At 57.1% G+C, this 19,501-nt stretch overlaps 2 protein-coding genes and 1 non-coding gene across 4 annotated transcripts in view; all 3 read left to right on the plus strand.

The window, feature by feature from the left end:
• SPG7 (SPG7 matrix AAA peptidase subunit, paraplegin) overlaps positions 1-1,218 on the plus strand; it is a 31,879-nt gene extending 30,661 nt beyond the window's left edge. Inside the window, exon 17 of one of the 2 annotated variants that reach the window (XR_009615196.3) lies at positions 812-897. Coding sequence is in view for 1 of the 2 variants with exons in the window: in XM_060649929.3 (XP_060505912.1) it covers positions 812-1,012 (201 nt within the window). In the remaining variant the exon portion in view is untranslated. Of the gene's footprint in view, positions 1-811 lie in introns of both variants that reach the window. The other variant, XM_060649929.3, reaches the window with a different exon arrangement.
• A 5,009-nt stretch (positions 1,219-6,227) lies between these two features.
• On the plus strand, positions 6,228-8,586 carry RPL13 (ribosomal protein L13). The gene is made up of 6 exons (XM_078439160.2): positions 6,228-6,337; positions 6,547-6,667; positions 6,815-6,956; positions 7,152-7,325; positions 7,729-7,785; positions 8,409-8,586. Exons 2-6 carry the CDS (start codon positions 6,564-6,566, stop codon positions 8,565-8,567), a joined length of 636 nt encoding a protein of 211 aa, XP_078295286.1. The 5' UTR covers positions 6,228-6,337; positions 6,547-6,563; the 3' UTR covers positions 8,568-8,586.
• Positions 7,007-7,084, plus strand: LOC132691426 (small nucleolar RNA MBII-202). Its single transcript, XR_009615774.1, has one exon. It is a non-coding gene; the product is annotated as a small nucleolar RNA MBII-202 (small nucleolar RNA).
• Positions 8,587-19,501: the final 10,915 nt, after the last annotated feature.

A 19,501-nucleotide genomic window follows, 5' to 3' on the forward strand; every position in this document is an offset into this window, starting at 1 on the left:
CCCCCAGCTGGGATCTGTCTGCAGTTCTCAGTGAGGCTGGGAAGGTGGCATCTGAAGCGGGTGCCTCCCGTGTCCCTCGTAGAAGCGGGCAGCACTTTGTGGACAGGCCACGTTTCGTCACTTCCTTATTCCATTCAAATGAGGCGCTGCTCCCCCAGGCTGGGGTGCTGCCCTCACAGTGCTGCCCGTGGACCAGGGGGCTGTGGGCAGCGCAGGGACCTGCTGAGCCAGAACCCGCCGTTTACCAGGCCCAGGTGCCACACGTGCGCGCCGCGGCCGCTGCTTGGCAGGACTGGGTGGGGCTCCTCCTGTGGGGGCCCCGGGTGTCCCCCCTCTGCACCATGGGGAGTGGGGCATGTTCCAGGGCTTAGCAGCTCTGTCCCTCCCGAGGAAGCAGTGGCCCTGCTCAGAAGTGCCTGGGGCTCATCCCTCATGGCCGGTGCAGGCTCCCTGGGACCACGTCTAGGGAGGCAGAGGCTCCCTTGCTAGCCCTGTCCCCACGTTCCAGCTCCCACTTGTTCCCCGACGTGCAGACACACGCACCTTGTTTGCTAAAGGAAACTAAAGTGGCCCCAGAAAACAGACTTGGGAGGGAAGCAGAAAAATGACGGAGGCTGGCAGCCAGGAGGCTGCCTGTAAGGTGGAGGCGAGGGTTCTGTGCACGAGCTGCCCGCTTATACTGCTTCCCTGGGAAGCCGCCTGCCCAGGGCGTCCCGCTCCAGACGCCCCCTCCCTGCTGGGTGCTCGGCTCTCAAAAGGCTCATCTGTTTCCTTGTCTGGGGCTCACACACCACTCGCTGTGTTCCGTTAGCTGGCAAATGCCCTGTTGGAGAAGGAAGTGATAAACTACGAAGATATCGAGGCCCTCATCGGTCCGCCCCCTCACGGGCCCAAGAAGATGATCGCGCCTCAAAGGTGGAGTGAGGCCGAGAGGGAGAAGCAAGACGCCGGGGAGGAGGAGGCGCCTCAGCAGCCCCCACTTCGCGGGGAGGAGCCATCTTGGCCCAAATAGATGGGCCTCCTGGATTGTGCCTCGACTGTGCCGTGGGGACGCGGCGTCCCCTGCAGACCCAGGAAGGGAACGCCTCACTGAGTGCCCCGCCCCTGCCGTTCCTCTTTTGCCCAGACTGGTACCCCCTCCCAGCCCTCACTGGTCTCTGAAAAGACTTCTATTTATTGACTGCCCTCCCGGTGAGAGGTAAACGTTTTTGCAGATGACTTGGCTTTGTTAGTAGATTGTTTTATCCGTGCCGGGTACAGGTGCGCATGGGGTACAGGTGGGCATATGGATCCGAACTCCCAGGCCAGTGACCCGGTGACAAGGTGGTTTTGTGTGCGAGCAGCTTGCTCCCGCCAGGAGTTCGTGCGGGGGCTGTCCCCGGCTGCTGGGACTTCATCAGAGCGCTAACAGGACGCCCGAGCCAGCTGCCGCCTGTCCTCCCTCCGGTGGGCCTGTCCTGCTGGCAAGTCCACAGGGTCAGCATCAGGGCCAGGCCCTGGGCTCTCGGGCGTTAAAATACTGCCACCTACTGCTGTGCAGACCCGGGCACCAGCCTGTCCTGCTGGCCTGGCCTCCACATGAGGGGTAAGCCCTGAGGCCTGCTGTGGCATCTGTAGTAAGTTCCAGGGGGACAGTCCATCTTGCGCCACGGGGCCAGCTCTAACCCAGACATGGGGTCACGCGTTTCAGTTTAGAATGTCAGCCCAAGATAACCAACAGAAGAGCCCTGTTGTAGGAATCTGGGGGAAAGGCCCTGGGACGCCCCCTCACCGCAGCAAGCGAGGTATACTCGGTCCCCTCGGCCCCCTTGTGCCCAGCGGTGTGCCACACGCACTCCGGTGTCCCCACCCACTGCTCTCACTGTGCCTGCCCTCCCTGCGCAGCAGTGTTCAGAGCCATGGACTGCAGGTGCTTCCTGACAGAAGGGGTAGTTCGGCCGCCCATCCCACAGTATGGCCCGAGGGATGCAGTATGTAAGCAGGTGGGGGTCACACCCAAGGGAGGGCAGCTCTGAGAGCACTGTGGCCTTTGCCCCACGTCCCCAAATTCACTTCCAAAGACGGATATGCAGTTAGGAGGGTTCTGGTCTCTTCGCCCCAGGGTGGCACCCTCCATACCCGAACCATGGACGGATGTGGTCAAGCTTATCCCCCTCCTACTTTACCAATAAATTGGCCCGTGCCTCTTTATTCTCTGGAAAATCATTTGCTGACCACAAGATACACAGAAACCAAACGTAAATGGCATGAAAGCGGCCCCTCCCTGCAGCGGAAGCAGGGGAGCCTGACTTCCTAGCACTCACTGGTGGGATGGGGGAGGTTCGCGATGCTGCCTTAGAGAAGCTCAAGGCGTCTGCCGACTTTGGGCCCCCAAGTGGTCACAAGTGATGTCACCTCCGGGTCATCAGGTGCTCGAGCGCCAGAAGTCACACCTCCTCTACCATCTCAGGCGGGGACTGAGGCTGCCCCTCAGACTTCCTGTAAAGAGCCTCCTCCAACTGCATGTTGGTCTGGGGCAGCCAGACCACACGGGGCAACCGGCGTGTTCAACACCCGAGCCGCAGCCCTGACCCTCTGCCCTCCACCCGGCAGAGGGGGTATAACATGGCCTGACTGTAGCTTCTGGAACTGGCTTCACCTGAGTCAGGTATGTGAGGTCTCCTCACCAAGAAAAACATGTTTTCTTTTGTTTGTTTTTTAGTAATCTCTACTTCCAACGTGGGGCTCAAATTCACGATCTGCAGATCAAGAGTCGCACGCTCTTATGATTGAGACAGCCAGGCACCCCGAGAAAGTCACATTTTCAAAGTAAACGTGTGTTTAACACCATCAGCCTAATAACTTACATCCTTTAACGATACAAATTGTTCTCTGTAATCTACACTTGTACTTACGATTCTTTTATGTTCCCTAAAACCTTTCTGTTGCAGTGTAACAGACATACACACACACTGATGTTCGTATGTGCCGCAGGGTGATCACAATGAGCCTAGTTAACACCTGTCACCACACAGGTATTTAATCTGATGAGAACTTTTAAGGTCATACTCTTAGCAAGTTTTAAATAAAACATTATGATTATGACAATAATATTCTTTCCACTGCCTTTCAGTGACATCAAGTATTCCTTCAGGTTTTAGGAACCTCTGTGTCAGCCTGTATCTGATTTACAGGTAGGCCACGATTCTGGAAAGCTAAGATGATGGATAGTTATGAGTTCTGTGATCAAGCAGCGAACATTAGCCTGTCCTTGCTGTTATTAGGCTACTGCTTTTCCTAACTCAACCATCAGCCCATATTCATATAACATAACATGCAAATTTTACAAAGTGCTTTGGGATATAACCTCCCCCACTTCCCCAAACACTATAAAATCACTTCCGCTATGATATTAACTTAAAAAATCAAGGGGCACCTGGGTGGCTCAGTCAGTTCAGTGTCCGACTCTTGATTTCAGCTCAAGTCATGATTTCATGGTTCACGGGATTGAGCCCCACATCATGCTCTGCTCTGAAAGTGCAGAACCTGCATGGGATTCTCTCTCTCCCTCTCTCTCCAAAATAAATAAACATTAAAAAAAAAAAAAAATGACTGTGTGTCTGACAGAGTTCCAAAAACTATTGTTGACCGCCTCAGGTGGAATTTCTCTGAAGCCAACACCCACAGCACCAGCTGGAAGGCACTGGTCAGGTGCAGGTGCTGAGTGACAAGGCACTGCTGGGAGTAACTGGGGCTCCCTCTTGCAAGGAAATTCTGGGAGGCTGTGCAGGGGACACTCCAACACCTTCAGGCATGTTTATCCAGGAATCCCTGGCTACCTTATTTATGTGCGTGCAGTTTCCAGGGGCATTAGCTGGCTCCTTCAGTGGCCCCTGCAGGCCCAAGCCCAGGGCAAGCGCTCTGGAGCAGAGATGTGGCTGTGGAATTCTGTGCCCAGGGGGACACGGCCTGTCCCTATAGCTGATGATTTTTTAAATGCGTGGGCCAGCCAAGTCTTTGTATCAGAAGGATTCCTGCTTAACACTTTAGAACAGTTCGGGGTGCCTGGGTGGCTCAGTCGGTTAGGCAGCTGACTTCGGCTCAGGTCATGATCTCGCAGTGCGTGAGTTCGAGCCCCGCGTCGGGCTCTGCTGATGGCTCAGAGCCTGGAGCCTGCTTCAGATTCTGTGTCTCCCCCTCTCTCAGCCCCTCCCATGCTCATGCTCTGTCTCTCAATAATAAATTAAAATTAAAAAAAAAAAACAAACAACACAGTTTATAACAGTTCATTTTCCTCTTTCCCAACAAGAAAGTTGAGCCTGTTTCTAGCAGATTTCCTGTCAGAACCGTTTTTACTTCACTATTCTGCATACTGTTCAAAGGAAGTAAGCGTGTGGAGTGTTCAAGCACGGGATCCTGGAGTCTGCATCGGGCATAGTGTGCGCAGCAGACCGAGGTCCTTGAATTACAACCTCGCTTTCTTACTGCCAACTTGATTCTGATCAGTGTTTCTATTTTCTGACCTCCAGCCCCCAACCGGTGACCCACGGCAGCACCTCAACCATGAGCGGCTACAGCTCGGGTCAAGATGTGGCTCGGGGCACATGAACTGCACGGGTCTGGGGTCCGGAAAGAGAAACCGGGGATGGGGACAGGAGTGTGCTTCAGACTCAAAAGAACGCGGTATCTGGCCACGACGACCCACTGAAAGGGGTCTGAGAAAGACCAGGGAGGCGCGGGCTGACATTTGACGGACTACGTTCAAGGAAAATCCGCACGGGCCAAGGCAAGTATGTATTTGGCAGATGTTTCCGCAATGTCCCTCTGCTGAAGTTATGGGGGGTCCACGTTCCAGTTCCACCAGAAAGAAGGGACTTGTGAGGCAGATGACAATCCCTCTCACAGTTTCCGTGAGGACTGATGGAGGGATCACTTGCTCTCTTCTCTCCCGCACTGGCTCCCAGCACGTCACACGGAAGCGGAGCTGTGTGACATCCGTGACAGCCAGTACATCCACTCACCCTGTACTGGACACCGCACGACGTGCTGGGGTCTAACACACACTCCCCTCCCACTTCACAGAAGGGAAAAATTCAAACGATGCCCAACGTCTCACAACTAGTACAAAGGTGCCCAAGCAACTCCAGCCACTTTCCTACTGACTCGCCAGTGACTCTCAGTTGAGCCCATCTGTTCGTGAAAGTGGCAGACCACACTTTTCACAGGTAGATGCCATTCCCAAGTTCGTGAGAAGTACTTTCAGCCTCTCCTGTGCTGACAACAGTCACAAAGTGGGGCTAACACAGTCCTTGTCTCCTAACTGAGCACCCAGAGCTAGGGTCTGGACTTTCCGTGCAGGCTCAGTGCATTCGTCTCAGGAGACTGCAGGTGCTTCATAAATGACACATGTTCTCTGTCTTTTCTACCTGTTCCGTGTCCCTGGCCAAACCCTGTAATTCCTCAATGAATCTCAACCTGATACTTCTAACACCCAAGCGTGTCTCAATAGGGCAGAAAACTGTATCGGCACCCTATTTACTCAGTGAAGCACACAGGCCTCCACGTTTCTCATTCTGCGTCATAAAATTCTTCGAGTGTTAAGTTTTGTTAGGAAGAAGCTTAGCGTTTGGGGGAGGGTGGGAAAGAAGGAGAGTTACCAGGCTGCGAAGGCTCACGGAAAGGTACAGGGTGTTGGCGGTTTCCTAGACCCACCCTGGAGAACGGGAGACGCGCAGGGCACAGGTCACGGAGCTATGTCGGGCTATTTATCGAATACATGTTTTCCATGACGCCCGTCTCTGCTGGGTCTGCAGTCCGTCACCCGGATTCTTACCCCCCCTCTGCCCGACTCGGGGAAGGTACAGCGCTCGTGGCGTGCAGCGTGAAAACGCATGCGAAGTACTTACGCTCCGGTTAGAGCACTCAACAAGTGTCACTTCTGGGTAAACAAAGAAGCACAAATGTTTCAAAAGGCTGGGGAGGCACAAAGACGGACGCGGAGGCGAGGCTTTAGGGTTAGGGGCACGTACCGAGTCCCGTGACGTGCAGGAGCAGGAAAGACTCGGCACCCAAACGGCCGCTGCTCTCCTCTGGCCTGGCCGTTCCTCCTTGAGGGCCGCGGAGTCCCGCAGGACCCGCCGTCCTCCGAGCACGGCCCGGGACCCAGCCCGCGGGAAGCGGGAGGCGCCACGTCCGCCCAGGCCGCGAGGTCTGCTGGGAGAGCGTGGACGTCACTTCCGGGATCCCGGGCTCTGACTGGCCGGAACGCTTCGGCGCTTTTGATTGGCCGAGCCCAACACCATCCCAGGGTGCTTTGTGGCAGCAGTTCCTTTCCGCTGGCCGTTCTCCTCCGGAGGAGGTGAGTGTGCTCGATTCCGGCGCCTTTGGCCGCATCGGGTGGCATCCGCCGCCATCGGTGTAGGGCCGCGTCGGGCGCGGCCGCAGAGGGGCCTCGGGCCCTTGCCGCAGACGGGAGAGGGCCGTGGCTCGGGTTCTGGGGCCGGGCGGGCCGCCGCGTCCTGCCGGAGCCCGGGGCCTGACTCGCTCCCCTCTCCCGCGGCTCCCCAGGCCCGTAGGCAGCAGCCATGGCGCCCAGCCGGAATGGCATGATCCTGAAGCCCCACTTCCACAAGGACTGGCAGCGGCGCGTGGCCACGTGGTTCAACCAGCCGGCGCGGAAGATCCGCAGGTGAGCCGCCGCTGCCGGGTGGGGCCGCGGGGAGCCCACGGTCAGGTGCGCTTGAACCCCTCGGCCCGGTGAGCGCGCGGCCGTCGGGAGCGTGCGTCGGGGCCGGGCCGGGGGCCAGCTGACCGCCGCCCGCCTCTGTCCGCCCAGACGCAAGGCCCGGCAAGCCAAGGCACGCCGCATCGCCCCGCGCCCCGCGTCCGGACCCATCCGGCCCATCGTCAGGTGCCCCACGGTGCGGTATCACACCAAAGTGCGAGCCGGCCGGGGCTTCAGCCTGGAGGAGCTGCGGGTGAGTGCGCCGGGAGGCGCGGGAGGCTCTGCTTGGCGGCCCCCGGTCCATGATGACATTCTCCGGAATCGCTGCACCTCCTTGATGAGAGCGCATTTGAACCCTTTTCCATCTGACGGCCGGGCACCCGGGTGGGGGCGCGGCGAGCGGAGGCCCCGGGGTGGGGGTCCTGCATCCGTGTCTGTCTGGGGGCAGGTGGCTGGCATCCACAAGAAGGTGGCGCGGACCATCGGGATCTCCGTGGATCCGAGACGGCGGAACAAGTCCACGGAGTCCCTGCAGGCCAACGTGCAGCGGCTGAAGGAGTACCGCTCCAAGCTGCTCCTGTTCCCGCGGAGGCCGGCGGCCCCCAAGAAGGGGGACAGCTCGGTGAGCGCGCCCTCCCCGCCGGGTCAGGGTAATCTCTGCGTCCCCGCGGATACAGGGACGCGTGTGGGTGGAGAAGGGCAGAGTTCCTGGCGTTTCCCTAGTTGTGCAGAGCGCCCGGAGCCCGGCTTTCCCATCTGGGTCGCGGTCAGAGCTGTGGGCTGGAGGCCGGGGGTTTAGGGGTTCATCTTGTTTGCTTTGTAAGTTGGCTCACGGACAAACGCTCCCCCGGCGTCTCCGAGTCTCTGCTCCACGGGACGGGGGTTCGGTGACTTGTCACCCAGGCCTATGTGTGTGCACCCGTAGGTGGGGTCGCCCAGCAAGCGGGGCTGTTGTCCAGGGTTAGAAGCTTGCAGCCTTTGGGGACTTGAGGTGAGCCCGGGTGACTCTTGTCCTTAACCAACAGGCCGAGGAACTCAAGCTGGCCACGCAGCTGACAGGACCGGTCATGCCCATACGGAATGTAAGTGGGCTTTGGGGGGTGAAGCAGTGAGTTTTCGGGGCGGAGATTGGGTTGAAGGGTGGCAGCCAGGGCCTGTGTCAAGATTTATGGGTTTGTGAAGAAGAAACCTTTTTTGACTTTGGGAGCAACACCCTTCACTGTTAACAGATGGGCTCCTTGAGGGAGGGCCTTGTCTTCATCTTTGGGGACTCATTTGTTGCACCTCCTTTGGGTTTTTTTTTTTTTGTTTTTTTGGTTTTTTTGTTCCCCTCTTTGCTATTTGAAAGGCCAGGCCACAGGTAATTGCACGTTCGGTGATCCAGGACGTGACTGGGCCCTTGACTTTCTCTGCCAGGGAGGTGGGCCCGGGCCTCCCTCGGTCCATGTTCTCTGCTGTTGACGGTGACACAATGTCTGTCTCAGCACATCGTCCCCCAACGGTTGTTCGCACAGTTCAGGGGGTCGCTTCTGCCTCTGCTGTGTGTTTGGCGGGGGCATTAAAGTCTGTCTTGGTGTCAGCGTGGCCTTTCAGCAGTCGATGGGTAGACAGCGTGCACCTCCACGGTCTCTGCTCTCATCATATGCTGGGTTTTGTCTCCGGCCTCACTGCATGCAAGGGTTTTGACTCCTGTGCTCCGTTCCAGGTCTACAAGAAAGAGAAAGCCAGAGTCATTACCGAGGAGGAGAAGAACTTCAAGGCGTTTGCCAGTCTTCGCATGGCCCGTGCCCATGCCCGGCTGTTTGGCATCCGGGCCAAAAGGGCCAAAGAAGCTGCAGAACAGGATGTGGAAAAGAAAAAATAAAGCGCCGTTGGCATCTTGAGATATTTGCGGTCTCCGTGTGACGGCGGTCTCCCGTGAGGGGTGGGGCAAGGACGTGGGGATGTGTGCCCTTGCTGAGGAGACCTGGCAGGGGGTGACAGCATCTTTGTGGGGCAGTCCAAAGACTGAACTGCTTTTTTTTAGTTTCAGAGAGCAGATCCCAAGCAGGCTCTGCGCTCTCAGTGTGGGGCCTGACACAGGCTCAAACTCTTAAACTTTGGTACTTTTTTTTGCAGAGGTGTTATAACAGCTTATTGGCTTCATTGTTAATGAGTATTTTCCAGTCACTTGAGTGTTTCAGGGGTCAGACCCTTCCTGGGCCTGTCTGCACTTCTCCTGTGCCCAGTAGCAGCCCCTTCACCCACGTGTGCAAGGCATCCAAGCTTTGGTGCAGAAAGCTGGCCTTTGTCCATCCTGAACACACGTTCGGGCTACTGAGCCTGTGTGGCGGCCAAGCATGCCCTCATGGGCAGGTGGCACTGTCCCCGGACCTTTTGTGGCAGCATGATGCCCCAGTTCTTTGAAACCAGAGCTTGGTTTCTCTACGGGTGGGTACTGAGGTCCAGCCCTGAGCGGGTCCCTCGTCCCAGCAGGGCCCACTCTGGGGACTGGCACTCAGCAAGTTTTGCTTCAGTGCTCCAGCCCTGTGGGTATAGGCGGCCACAAGCCATGAGAGGTGTGTGTTTCTGTGCCCGGCACCTGTGCTGCCGCCTGAGTGTGTGTGGAACCAGATTCCAGATAGGTTTTCATCCAACAGATGATTTGGAAGGCACTTTACTCCACACCTGAAGTAAGTTTGTAAGGGGCCGACCTCCATGCTCCCGCGCTTGGAGATCGTGTGCCAGGGAAGGGTCAGCTGACGGGTGGGAATTTGAGGCCAAGCCGTGTCCTGGACCATCCTGTGAAGAGGGGATACCCTGGTGGCACGGTTTCCACAGCATTTGTGCAGAGAACCCAGTAAGGAGTGGGATTAAGCTACCTGACCGCAGGTGGCTCTGTGCTTGGGCCAGACCCCAGGCCTCCAGGAAAGTGCACGGCCGTGGCCTTCAGTCACCTCTGGACATACCCTGTCCCCCTTTTGGCATCGTGATACCAGAATGAAGGGCCTTTCCTGCCCTCAGGAGCCCCTGGGACAGGCTGGACACCTGAGAAGCTTGGGGTGGGGGACCCGCACGCTAGGACCCTGTTCACTGGGTTCTCTGCAGCAGCCCTCTGGTTCTGTCACAGTTCTGGGTCACCTGAACTAAGCAGCTTCCAAGGGTCACTTAGCGCAGTGCCACGAACTTTTGGTGAGCAGGACCAGCCCCACCCCTGCAGGTAAGCTACCCGAGTCGTCTGGTAAAGCCAGGCGGGAAGTAAGCCGGATCCTAGGACTTGGGGCTCCTGAACCCCACCAAACGGGCTTCTGAAGGTGCCGGGCCCAGCTGGTTCTCCCCCCTACTTGATGCGCTAAACTCCCTGACCTGCAGTTGTGAGGACTTCTTTCCTCTGCAGTCTGGAATGCTCTTGGTGGGGTCGTAGATTTTTACATCACCCAGGACTTGGGTGAGTCTGGTACCAGAAGTGATTATGGATTGGACAGCCCAGCTGGTGTCCACTCTGAGCTGTGGCCGTGTCTGGGGAGCAGGGGGCCCCGGCGCAGCCTTTCCCAAGGCTGAAGAAGGATCCCTGCGAGGTGGAGCTGGGAGCCTGGAGGGCAGGCGGTGCCAACCAGCCTGGAAAGCCTAAGTTCTTTTTTTTTAATTTTTTTTTTAACATTTATTTATTTTTGAGACCGAGACAGAGCATGAACGGGGGAGGGTCAGAGAGAGGGAGACACAGAATCTGAAACAGGCTCCAGCCTCTGAGCTGTCAGCACAAAGCCCGATGCGGGGCTCGAACTCACGGACTGCGAGATCATGACCTGAGCCGAAGTCGGCCGCTCAACCGACTGAGCCACCCAGGCACCCCCGGAAAGCCCAAGTTCTGCTGGACTGGTGGTGGAACCCTGATGCCTGTGACCCGGGAGCTGGGGAACGACCGGGTGAGAGTGAGCTCATGCACGTGGTAGGCACTGCAAGGAGGCTGGGAGGACTTCCCCCGCGACTGGTCCCTGTGTGTCCGTCGGCTCCAAGGCAGCCCTCGCCACGGCCAGGGTGACGGGGTCCTCTGTCAACTGGCCGTCCCCTGGCATTCCGGCTCCTGGAGGGTTTCGCCTGGCGTGTGTGCGGAACTGCCCGGGACAGATGGCTCCTCACTCGGCTGTGTGTCTGGTGGGGCGGCAGAGGCGTGAGGCCACAGAGCAACAAGAAAACGGGGCCTCCGTCCTCTCTCTGGTGAGCAACTGAATCTTTCCGGCAAGCGCGGCCTCTGACGAGGTGCCCCAGAGCAGAGAACCGGCTGTGCTGTGCCCTCCCCCGTGTGTGGTTTTAGCCGCTGTGTGTGGTCATCTGATGCGCAGCGTAGGAAACTAACCCTGTACGGGGCAGATTCCTTCACCCCTTTCTACACCCGGGTAACGTTCCACCAGCTGGTGCGCTCCGGGACACCCGAGCGGGGGTCTGACGCGGAGTTCGGCTCGTCAGGCCGGTCGTGTGTGGGGTGCAAGTGCGTTTTGAGGTCAGATTCCCAAAGTGGGTTCACGGGTGTCACTAGCTATGGCCATGGCGGCCCACAGGGGTGCCTGGGCTCCTGCCACCCACCAGATGGCCCGTGTCACACGTGTACCTCTTTGCCAGTTTTCGGATAAGCATTGTTCTGATAGAAGTTGCAAAGGTTTTTTTTCTCAAAGTATTACTTGTTTTCTTTTTTTTTATTTTTTAAGCAGTTTTTGTTTCTTGTTTTTTGTTTTTTACTTATTTATGAGAGACAAAGAGCGTGCATGAGCAGGGGAGGGGCAGAGAGAGAGAGGGGAACAGAGGGTCCTAAGAGGGCTCTGCGCTGACAGCAGCTAGCCTGAGGCGGGACTCAAAGTCACGAGCTGTGAGGTCATGACCTGAGCTGAGGTCAGACGCTTAACTGACACCCAGGCACCCTATCCTGTAGTTGCTTTGTTAAAATATCTACAATTATGGTGTTTTTATTTTATTTTAGTATTATTTTTTTCAATATTGGTATTTTTTTAAGGAAGAATTAAGATTAACACTAATTTCCACTTGCTTGAAACTGTTGTAATTTAGGGGAAAAACTACAGTTGTTTTAGGTTATTTAGGCTTTTTGCCACTTAACTCCGTTCAAGCCAGAGAGTTGAAGGAGCTAAGTGCACGTGCAAAGGGCTCCGGGTTCTTTTCTCTACTTTTTTTGTGTCTCACACATTACTTTTTATTTACAGATACTTATATTCATGTTTTCTTTTATTGTTTCTGGATGTTCGCTTTTTTTTCTTTTCTAAGTTACAGAAAATATGCTCTTTGTTAAAAAAAAAAAAAATCCAGAAAAGAGAAGAGAATAAACCGAAGTGAAGGGTCCCCTGAATCACCCCCACCCTCCAAACACCTAGAACAGCTTCTGCATCTACCCAGAGTGGTTTCCGTGAAGTTATATTCTGGTATAGACAGCTGGCCCTTTTGTTTTCATAAGAGCAAATGGCGGGGGTGCCCAGCTGGCACAGCTGGAAGAGCGTGCCACCCTTGATCTCGAGGTTTGTGTGTTCAAGCCCCACACTGGGTGCAAAGATCACTTAAATATTTTTTTGACAGCAAATGGAGTCACACTGTGTGCGCTGCTCCGTATCATTCCAGCTCACCCACGTCTCTCCCTTCACTCCTGTGCCTGTAGAGGACCCCTGAAGGGGTTTTATTTAAGCAGGCCTCTATAGGTGAGGAGCCCTGGAATGCTGCTGTTAACTTGCACTTCTTTATTATTTGTTAGGCTGAGCCTCTTCTCATATTTGCTGGCAAATTATCTTTTTGTGTGTGTGTGTGGTTCCTCTGTTACATTCTTTGTCCATTTTTCTATTGTGATGTCTTTTTCTTGAGTTGTAGCAGCTCTTTGCATATTAAGGAAATCTGCCTTCTGTCATATGTTGACGATTTTTCTTCTAGTTTATTCTTTTCCTTTTGAGTCTTGCTTATATCTTTTTTTTTTTTTTTTTTTTTTAAGTCATTGCTACACTCAACGTGGGGCTCTTACGACCTTGTGATCAAGTCTTGGGTGCTCTACCAACTGAGCCAGCCAGGCTCCCTGAGCCTTATATGTTGAGTATGGTCTGGAGGGGGGACAGAGCGCTGTCTTTTAGGAGACAGTGTGCTGTAGTAGGAATACCACGGTCTGGCCTCTGTAGTAGACACGGCTTATTCTGTTTTTTTTGGCTTTTCAGCATTAGAACTCACGTTGGGAGCTTCTTTGAGTCCCGTGAGAAGCAGAACCCGCCTCTTTTGTAGGAGCTGAAGGCACCTACTCTCTGCCCTGCTTCCTGGCCCGCTTCCTGGTCACATGACCAGGCTCCACACTTTGCAGACTGGTCCCCTGTCCCCGGCCAGGGCACATCCTTGGTGATGCAACCTCACCGTCCTCTCCGTGGTCTTGGGGTGCCCCCCCACCAATCCCAGGGCTTCCCCAGTGTTTGGCTCCCTCAGCTGGAACCTGTTTCCAGTTGCTTGGAACTAGACCAGACATACTGAGCACGCGGACCCGGGTCTGGCTCTGGGCCTGCCTGGCACTGACCATCCAGGAGGCTTTCACTCGACATGCACCGAGTGCCGACCACAGACGGGGCACCGCGGTAGGGGAGGGAATCAGGCTGCAGGATGTAAGCAGAGCCCGATGATGGGGTAGGCCCTGGGCAGCAGATCGTTGGAGGGGCCGGGGACGGTGGAAAGGAAGGTGGAGGAAATTATTGAAGGACACGGAGATGAAGGGGGAACAGGCATTCATTTGGCACCTACTGTGTGCCAGGCGTCGCCCGGCTGCAGGGACTATGTGTATCTGCCTTGTCTTTGTGGGGTTTTCATTCTGAAGGATCCCCAGACACAGGCTCTGGCAGGCCCGCTCTGTCCGCTTCCTGCAGTGTTCTGGGCACACGTCTGTCACGGGTCAGTGGCGGGACGGTCAGAGCCCTCTGCCATCAGGTGCCTGCGGCTCCTCGCCCCCACCCCCCCTCCAGTGTGTCTTCTCCACGTGGTCCTGGGGCGGAGCAGGAAGTGCACAGCACGTGTTGAGCGCCCCCTGCAGGCCAGGCCCTGGGGCTGCCACCGTGAGTGAGCCACAAGACCCCTCTTCACAGGTAAACCGGAACAGAAAGTGGAAGCACAGGGTGGGGCAGCTGCCTTGGCTCCAGAGAGGAAGACCGGCCACCTGGTGCCAGGCTGCAGGGGGACAGGTGGCCCGGGGCCTACAGAAGGGCCGTCAGCAGGAAGGGAAGGCTGGCCTTGCAGAGTCTTCTCCAGACCTACCCTTCCCGGAGGGGGTCCGAGTGCCCCCCCCCACCCCAACCCAGGACATCCACCTTCTCACGGCTGCTCCTCCAGAGCGCTAAGGTCCGGGGCACATGAGAGGGGTCTTGGTGACAGGCACCTGATCGCTGCCAGAAGGCCATATGGGGCTGTGGGAAAGGTGTGTGTGAGCCCTGGCTCCCCACTCTCCCCTGCAGAGCCTTAGCTGGGGCCCCTCGTTTTCAAGCCTCAGTTTCCACAGCTGCAGAGGGACCCTGATTCCAGAGTGCTGGGGGACAGACAGAAAGCGGCATAGCTCCTGCCCTTCTGGAAACTTCCCCAGAAAGGGGGATGCTTTCTGGGGAGGAGGAGGCAAAACTGGGTCACTGATGAAAGGTCTGGGGATGGAGGCAGTGTCAAAGCACCACCCGGGCGGCTCTTACCGAGAATATCATCAAAAGCCCCGGATGAGTCAGGTGAGAAGAAAACCAGGACGTCCGTCAGTCGGAGATGCCAGCCCCGTGGACGCTGCACCTGCCTGCCGCCCTGACCCACACCACCGTCACCGCCCCCCCCTCCCCCCCCCGGGGACCCTGTGGGCAGCTGTGTCCTGTGGTCTGCCTGTTCCGGCCCTGGTCCTGCGGTCCCCGCCAGCTGACGTCCACGTCCTGGTCTGATACCGTCCCTGAAGTGTGTAGCTGGACCCAGCAGCTTGCTACTACTTGAACAGAGCGCAAGTGGAGGGCACCAGGCTGAGACAAGGTTACCGTGGCTCCTTGTGGCTCCTGTGTCAACCACCTCCCTCCCCCTCGGATAACTAGCCCTGGGGAAGCAGGCCGCTGGGGTCCCCGAGGCAAGCCCCGAGCACGGGAGGCCTCCTAGGTCAGGGGAACCCAAGGAAGGGACAGCTGGTTCTGGATCACCTCTGGCCTGTGGCCCTGGCCTTGGCAGGCGCTCTATACCCTCGCAGTCGGTTGTGACCTCCCAGGGGGTGAGGGAACAGCAAAGCCCCTGAGACACACTGGGGGGCCAGGATGGGCCAAGGAAGGCGAGGTACTAGGTTCTGAGTGGCGTTGCGGGGTCCAGTTAGAATCCCAGCTCTGCCCCTGCTGTGTGACCTCAGGCAAGGCATCATCCACTCTGAGCCATGGTCTTCTCATTGACAAAACAGGCGATACCACCTGCCTGGCAGGGGCTTGGGGCAGGAGGGGATGGCAGCCAGGGACTGAATGTGGGAAGTCACCAAGATAAGGGGCACAGTGTCCTTGGAGGAGAAGGGTCCTGTCAGGGCTCCTTGTGTCTGAATGTGTTTGCGCTCAGGCACGTCTGTGTGTCCATGTCACGTGCATGTCTGCACGCATTTGATGCGTGTGTGCACATGGTCAGTGAACACACGTGTGCATTTGACATGTACCTGTGCCTGGCCCATCGTGTGCCCGTGTGATCCACGTGTGTTGTGTCTGTGTGGGGTGTACGTGTGTATGGGGTGTGCACACGCGTGTGGGGTGAGGGAGGAAAGTCCCATCAGCCCCGCCTCAGTCCCGGCTCTCCGATGCTGTCATGACAACATGGCTGAGGGTCTGAAGCCCAGCTAGGACCACGGATTGCGTGTTGTCCCAGCCGGGTGGGCCCTCTGGGTGCGATTGTCTGATTTCTAAAGTAAGACAAGTGCCACATCTTGTAGGAAAACAATCCAATCGAGACAGGTTGCAGATGTTCTGAGATAAAATAGCATTTCTCAGGAGGAAAGAAACAAAGGAAGAGAGTACGTTTGCAACCAGCTTATAAAAGGAAGAACCCAGACAGCCATATGTAGCCTGTTCCCTTTCTGGAAATCATGTTGATCCCCCCACCCCACCCCTGCCTATAATTTCTACAGTCAACAAGCGTTCCCAAACAAGCTCTTGGCTTGTGGGGCGGTGGCCTGTGGTGGCCCGCGTCCTCCGTCTAATGAGGAGCAGGACCTGAGCCGAGGGCTGGGGGGGGGGGGGGGGGGGGGAGGGGGGGAGGGGGGGGAGGGGCACGTGAGCATACATGCAAGGACTTGCCCTGAGCTAGCACGCCTCTCACACACAGCCTGGAGGTGACTCTGCTCTTGTCCCACTTTCCAGGTGATCCTGGAGGCATGAGTGGTTCTGGAACTTGCTCGAGTTCAATGCTGTGGGACAAGGGCCAGGAGCTCGGGGAAGCCTGCTGGAGTCGGCTGGTGGAGAGCACAGTGGCCTGAAATGCCAGTCGTCCAAAGCAAGGATTCTTTGGAAGCATCAAAAGAACCAAATGGGGGTGCCTGCCTGGGGAGCTCGGTCGGTTTCAGCTCAGGTCATCATCTCCAGGTTCAGGAGTTGGAGCCCCGTGTCGGGCTCTGTGCGGACAGAGCAGATCCTGCTTGGGATTCTCTGTCTCCCTCTCTCTCTGCCCTTCCCCTGCTCGCTCGCTCTCTCTCTCTCAAAATAAGTAAATAAACTTAAAAAGAACCAAATGGGAGTTAGTTTAATACCTCAGGGACGGTTGGTTTGATCGGCTGATCCCTCAGTGACCCCTCCCGAGCCCCTGGCTGGGCGGGAGCTGGGTTAGCGGGTGCCAGGGTGAGGCAGCGGGAGTAGGGAGGCAGACCAGGGCTTGGCAAACATTGTCCTCAAGGAAGAGGTAGTTAAGCGTGTCAGGCTCTCTGGGCCACAGCTCCTCAGCTCTGCTCTGGAGCAAACTCAACCCCAGCCAAAATGTGAGCGGACAGGCGAGGCCGTGCTCCAGTGAAACCTTATTTACAGAACAGGCGGCTACCAGACTGGGTCCCTGGTAACCTGCGGTAGCCTACTTTTATTGAGGTAGAATGCCGGTCTGTTTGGGCTGCTGAAACCAAAATACCACAGACTGGGCAATTCTAAACAACAGACATCGATTTCACAGTCCTGGAGGCTGAAAGTCCAGGATCAAGGTGCCGGGAGCCTCAGTATCTGGTGAGGGACTCCCCTTCTTCGTCTGTCCTCACGTTGGTGGAAGGGCGAGGGGGCTCTGAGGGTCCCTTTCTCACCTAACCCCACTCATAAGGCTCCACCCTTACGGACCCAAGGGCCTCCCAAAGTTCCCACCTCCTTTTTTTTTTTTTTTTTAACTTTTTTTAAGTTTATTTATTCTGAGAAAGAGACCGCGTGAGCAGGGGCAGGGCAGAGAGAGGGAAAGAACCTCCAGCAGGCCCCAGGCTCTGGGCTGCGGGGCTTGAAGTCACAAAACCACAAGATAGTGACCTGAGCCGAAACCAAGAGTTGGACGCTTAACCTACTGAGCCACCCGGGCCCCCCGCCAAAGGTCCCACCTCCTAATACCATCACACTGGGGCTCAGGATTTCAACACATGAATTCGGGGGAGGGGCATAAATATTCAGTCCATGGCATGGAAGAAGGCCATAAACCGTTAATAAAAGAAGAAACAAGTTACAAACAGAAATAGTTTGCGCCAAGACCTCATTCAACAAACGTACTGAGCACGTAGTACGTGCCGGGCACAGTCCTGGGCCCAGGGACTCAACCGTGACATGGCAGGCTGGTCCCTCACGCTGACAGTCTGATGAGCCATGTGGTAAGGGCTCAGACGCTGGAGGCAACTTTTGAAAAGTAATACAGACTTGCATGGGGAAGAGGCTGGAAGGGCAAACATCACAATGGTGTTTATGTCTGGGCACTAGAATTCTTGTTTCTACGTGCTTCTCCACACTCTCTAAGTTTTCGACGTGGAACGTGTACTCTTATTTCCTGTACAACCATCACAACAACACATACGAACGGTGGTCTCCTCTCCCATGTCTGGCTGCCGGCCCTCCCCCTGCCCCTGCCTTCCCGGCCCTCCCTTGTCCCCAGGGTTCTTGTGGGCTGGCGGGTGAGGAGGGAGCCCCACCACCACCGCGTGCCCTGGGAACTCAGGAAGGCCACACTGGCCCAGGCCTCACGGACCAGGGTTGCGGGAAACCTGCTTTCTCTTCTGTGGCTTCTTTCCATTACTGCCATCTGGAGCCGAGGCGCAGGGTCACCCCGTGGAGACAGCCACGTCCTGTGAGGCTGTGGCCGGAGACCCCAGGGGGTCCGTTAAAATCTCTCGACCTCAGACGCTCCAACTCCCCAAGTCTGATGGTCTTTCCTCTCTCCCCTCGATGGAAGCGTCACCTGTTACTGTGGTGCTGTGTGATGTGTGTGTGATGGTGAAGAACCGAACCGCGGTCAGGACCGATGCCCTGCACCCCCACTGGCGAGTCAGGTGTCCCAGGGCGGGTTGCCGAACTTTCAGTGCCCCCCGCCCTCACCTGTGGAATGGGGCTGACTTCCACACCGCTGCAGTGAGCACGGAGGTGTGCAGCAGGGTGGCGGGTCCACGGCCATCCACACGGGACGGCCGCCACCCGTCGGCTGCAGAGGTCAAGCGTGGAAGTTGAGCTTGGGGGAGCCGGTCCTCAGGGGAAGGTCCCCCGGGTCCTGGCAGACCGAGGAGCCGGGCAGGGAGGCCCCTGGGCCCTCTCAGGAGAGGCCGGGCCAGGCAGCGTGCTGCTGGGTTGCCCACCTGAGCCCGGGCCCTTAGTCCCACGGACGTTCAGAGAGGCCAGGAGACTTTGCCCAGCGTGCACGTGGGGCCGCGTCGCGGAGGAGCTGGCTCTGGGAGGCCTGGGGCCTGTGAGCCCAAGAGCCACCACCAAAAGCCCACATGTGTGGCTGGTGGGCCCAACACGACTCCCCTCGGCTCCGAGAAGCTGGTCTGGGAAAGATGCAGGGGCCAGAAGGCCCGGGGGGGCCAGGCTACTCACAGTGGAGAGTGGCTAGCCCTCGACAGCTGGATCCCAAAGCTGTCTGGCCCTGTGCCGGCTCCCGAGAAGGAGTGACGGGGAGGCTGGATGGGGCAGAACGGGGCACTGACAGGCCTCAAATCCCTCTCTGCGTCTCACTGCCCTTTGCCTCTTTTCCCCAGGTGCCCAGGAAGTAGGCCCTTGTGCCGGAGACCAACTCACTAACCCCAGCTGCAAGGATTTCCCTTTTTTTGCCAACCGGCACATGGCGTTTGGCTTCCAGGTGTGCCTGGGGTTCAGTCCCGTCATCTCTGTGCCAGGATGCCGTCCAGGCACAGGGGCCGGGAAGACCTCTCCTGCCTGACCCTGTCTTGCCGTTGGCAGGCCCTCTGGCCTCAGAATCTTCTTCTGCAGCCCAGGAGGCCAAGGCTGAGCCCTGATCAGCCTGAGGGCATAGAGCCAGGCACGCCAGACATGGGTCTCCGCTCCCCCCACCCCCACCCCATCCTGTCAGTCCACCTTAAAGCCTCTCCTTGTCCCCCTCCCACTATGGCTTTGGGCCAGATCTGTGCCCTCTTTTTAGGCAAAAATTGGCAAAGAGAATGGGTTGGGACGTGGTTTCTGCCTCTGTTAACACCTCCTCTTCTGCAGGCCTTCTGCTACGGGTGGTCCAGAGCAGGGCGGGGCGGAGGGGGGGGTCCCCCTCCCGTGGCACCCAGCAACAGACTGCAGGGGATAAATGGCAGGGCGCCACGCACTGTCCTGGTCAGATTCTGACCCTCAGCCCCGACACCCC

Source organism: Panthera onca, chromosome E2, assembly GCF_046562875.1.
Source record: "Panthera onca isolate mPanOnc1 chromosome E2, mPanOnc1 haplotype 2, whole genome shotgun sequence".
NCBI classification, from domain to species: Eukaryota; Metazoa; Chordata; class Mammalia; order Carnivora; family Felidae; genus Panthera; species Panthera onca.

What these genes read in the sequence shown, in the direction of transcription:
- RPL13 (XM_078439160.2), top strand. Translation starts at nt 6,564, where the DNA reads ATGGCGCCCAGCCGGAATGGCATGATCCTGAAGCCCCACTTCCACAAG. An exon ending in CCGGCGCGGAAGATCCGCAG is followed by an intron (nt 6,668 to 6,814) that starts GTGAGCCGCCGC and finishes CTGTCCGCCCAG; the next exon opens with ACGCAAGGCCCGGCAAGCCA. An exon ending in CCAAGAAGGGGGACAGCTCG is followed by an intron (nt 7,326 to 7,728) that starts GTGAGCGCGCCC and finishes CTTAACCAACAG; the next exon opens with GCCGAGGAACTCAAGCTGGC.